This window comes from Oryzias melastigma, unplaced genomic scaffold, assembly GCF_002922805.2.
Source record: "Oryzias melastigma strain HK-1 unplaced genomic scaffold, ASM292280v2 sc00684, whole genome shotgun sequence".
Taxonomy (NCBI): Eukaryota; Metazoa; Chordata; class Actinopteri; order Beloniformes; family Adrianichthyidae; genus Oryzias; species Oryzias melastigma.
This window is the reverse complement of record NW_023417272.1, coordinates 11,144-13,986: the sequence shown is the minus strand read 5'-3', so window position 1 is coordinate 13,986 and position 2,843 is coordinate 11,144. Positions and strand designations below refer to the sequence as shown.

Here is a 2,843-nt window from a genome sequence, read left to right as displayed (position 1 = left end):
TTGAACTCTGGAGCATTTTCTTCTGTTCCATAGGTGTCACGTTTCAACATGTACTTTGGGTAACTGTTCACTTCTTGTTTGTACCAGAACAAATACGGGGTGCCTGCTGAACTGGTCTTAAAGGAACAGTTGAGTGTGACAGAGTCTCCTTCAGCAGCAATGACTTCTCCTCCTGGTTGGATCACTTTGTCTTCTCCTTTACACTCTGAGGAAGAACAGAACATGCAGAGGAAGAGATGAATCAATAAAGATGATTGATTGAAGGACAACAATCAGCAGCTTGAACAGCTCTTCATGTACAGCTCAGTAATGTGTTGAAGTGTTTGAAGAGGAAACATGTTGATCTTTGTGTCTTACCAAAGAAAAGAGCAGCAAGAAGAATCCACAGCCAATGTTCCATCTGTACAACAAGGTTTCAATCAACAGGAGAAACTAGCTGATGTTCAACATTCACTCTGACAATTGTTCTCTTCACAGCAACACTTCTTATTGACTGAATGTTGAACAGAGCAGGAAGAGAGCCCCGCCCACTTCACTATGTCGCCCTCTAGTGGAGGAAAGATGACTTATGTAGTGGAATTTCTGTATGTTCTGCATGTATTCTTAGTGGCTTTATAAAACATGTTTCATGTTTCTTAACATAGAATGTACATTCTCAGACTTGAAATAATGTTTAACATTTGTTGGTAAATTAGGAAATATTTTGTTAGAATATTATAAAATATGTCCCTTTAAGACTTAAAAAGACAGAGGCTTTGAGCTTCTCGTGAGATTTGATTGGGAGACTTGTCTGACAACCAAATATCAGTCGAATGTTTTACTTTTACATTAATTATCAACAATGCAAGACAGTTATTGTTAAGGTGAAATTGTGAAATTTTTATTATTTAGAATTTATATATAGTTTATATAATATACATGTATCAATAAAAGTCCATTCTGATGCTAGCTTTCATTATTTTCTAAAGGACTCTGCTTTGAGAAACCAATGGATTAAATGTATTGATCACAGTAACATCAGTAAACATTCAATAATTAGCTAAAAGAGTCTGTGGTGAAGTGGGAGGAGAAAGAATCAGGCTTCTGGGGTAAGTCCGGTCCACAAAGCTCTGTTTTGCTTGACATATTTATGTAGCAGCGGTGAAGATTTACGCTAGTGAGACATGTAGCTATGCTAATCAGATAGGGGGGGTCAGGGACGGAACTGCTCAGCTCATCTCCAGGAGCCACGCCCCCTCAGAGGAGATTTTGAAAAAAGAGACTCCAGAGCAACATGAAAAAAGGCTTTTTAAGACATTTAGGTTTGTGGAATTTTGGTTGAAAACTCAATGATCATAATTAAAACACTACTGGCAACATTTTTTAAATGAAAAAAATGTAATTGGATACGTTAAGGATTAGATTTTGTTTCTTTTTCATGACTGTATTCTTTTTAAAAGATTTTAAAATAATTTATTTTTGTTTAAAAACAACCCAGAAACTCATGTATAAAGAACATATATACGATAATTTGATGCACAACCTGTTCCGGAGTTCTAAGCTTTTTGCTCACAGTGCAAATGGATTGGCAACACATGGCTGCAGTGACATAAAGAGACTGGACAAGGTGATGCCACAGTGATCTGTGATTGGCTGTAAAATGGAAACTGATGAAGCAGTGATGAAGAGGACTTTAGACAAACTGTCATCCATCATGAATATTTTTTGATTAACTTTATTCATAATGATTATGTTTATTTCATTTTTTTTAAAGGGGGAGTGGCACAAAAGAAAAGCACCAGATGAGAGTTTAGAGAGAAAAGATAATGGTAACAGAGGGTTGTAACATCATAAAACAACCAGGTATAAAAAGTAATCTGGAATGGGCGGGGCTTGTCTACACACACACTCTATAATTACAAACATAACTGTTGGGTAAAATGGTCTTCACATATAAACTAATCAAAATGTACACAATAAAACTGCAGTTCACACACTTATGCATATAAACCCACACATGTAAAGACTTTCATTCTGTCACACTAGTAGTGCAAAGGTGAGCTGACACCTGTGCTCAGGTGAGTGTTTATGTTTCGCTAAGATAGATGATAATGAAATGTTCAAAGGGGGAGAGTGCCCGGCCGTCCCCACACCAAGACCCCCCGCTGAGGCAGCAGCCATGACCCCCTACACCTGCTACAAGGCCGCGTAGGGGAACCTGCCTGCCGGGCAATCCCGCCAAGCACCCAGACCAGGGGGCGCAGAGGCCCCCCACACCAGGAAAGGCACAGGGGCACAGAGAGTGCAGGCCCCAGCCCAGCCAGAAGAGTAGCCCCCCCACCGCACCAGGAGAGCCAGCACGAGGCCCCACCCCCCGGAGAGCCCCCCAACCCATCATGGATATTCTTGATCACCCTCTCCATCCTGTACAGAGCAGACAGTGGAGAGTATTTTCCAAGTGGCTGAAGCAGCGTCATAACAACGACTGCGACAGGAGATCATTCATGTCTCATTATTATCTTTGTTCATAAAGCACTTTGACAAAATCAAAAATTGAAAAAAAAAAAGTTGTACATTAAGAGTTTAAAATAAGAAAATTAATAAATAAATGAGTAAAAACATAAAAGAAAACTTGAAGGTAAAAATTAGGGCTGTCAGATTTGTCGCGTTAAAAACGCATTAATCTGACATGTGCTTGACGCCAACAATTTTTTTGACGCATTAATCGCGGATTATCTCATATGTGCCTTTCCATACCGCGCGGGCGTCCCTCATCGCCCTCCAACTCACCGGCTGCTCTCACTAGATCACGGGTGGGTCTCCAACCACCGAGCTGCTAGCTAAAACCGGCCGGCGCTAGGACC

General features: G+C 40.4%; 1 gene segment (V, D, J or C); it reads right to left on the bottom strand.

Moving 5' to 3' along the window:
- Window positions 1-420, bottom strand: part of LOC112139147 — a 2,079-nt gene extending 1,659 nt beyond the window's left edge. Inside the window, 1 exon segment of the V gene segment in view lies at window positions 7-420. Coding sequence covers window positions 7-224 — 218 coding nt within the window.
- Window positions 421-2,843: the final 2,423 nt, after the last annotated feature.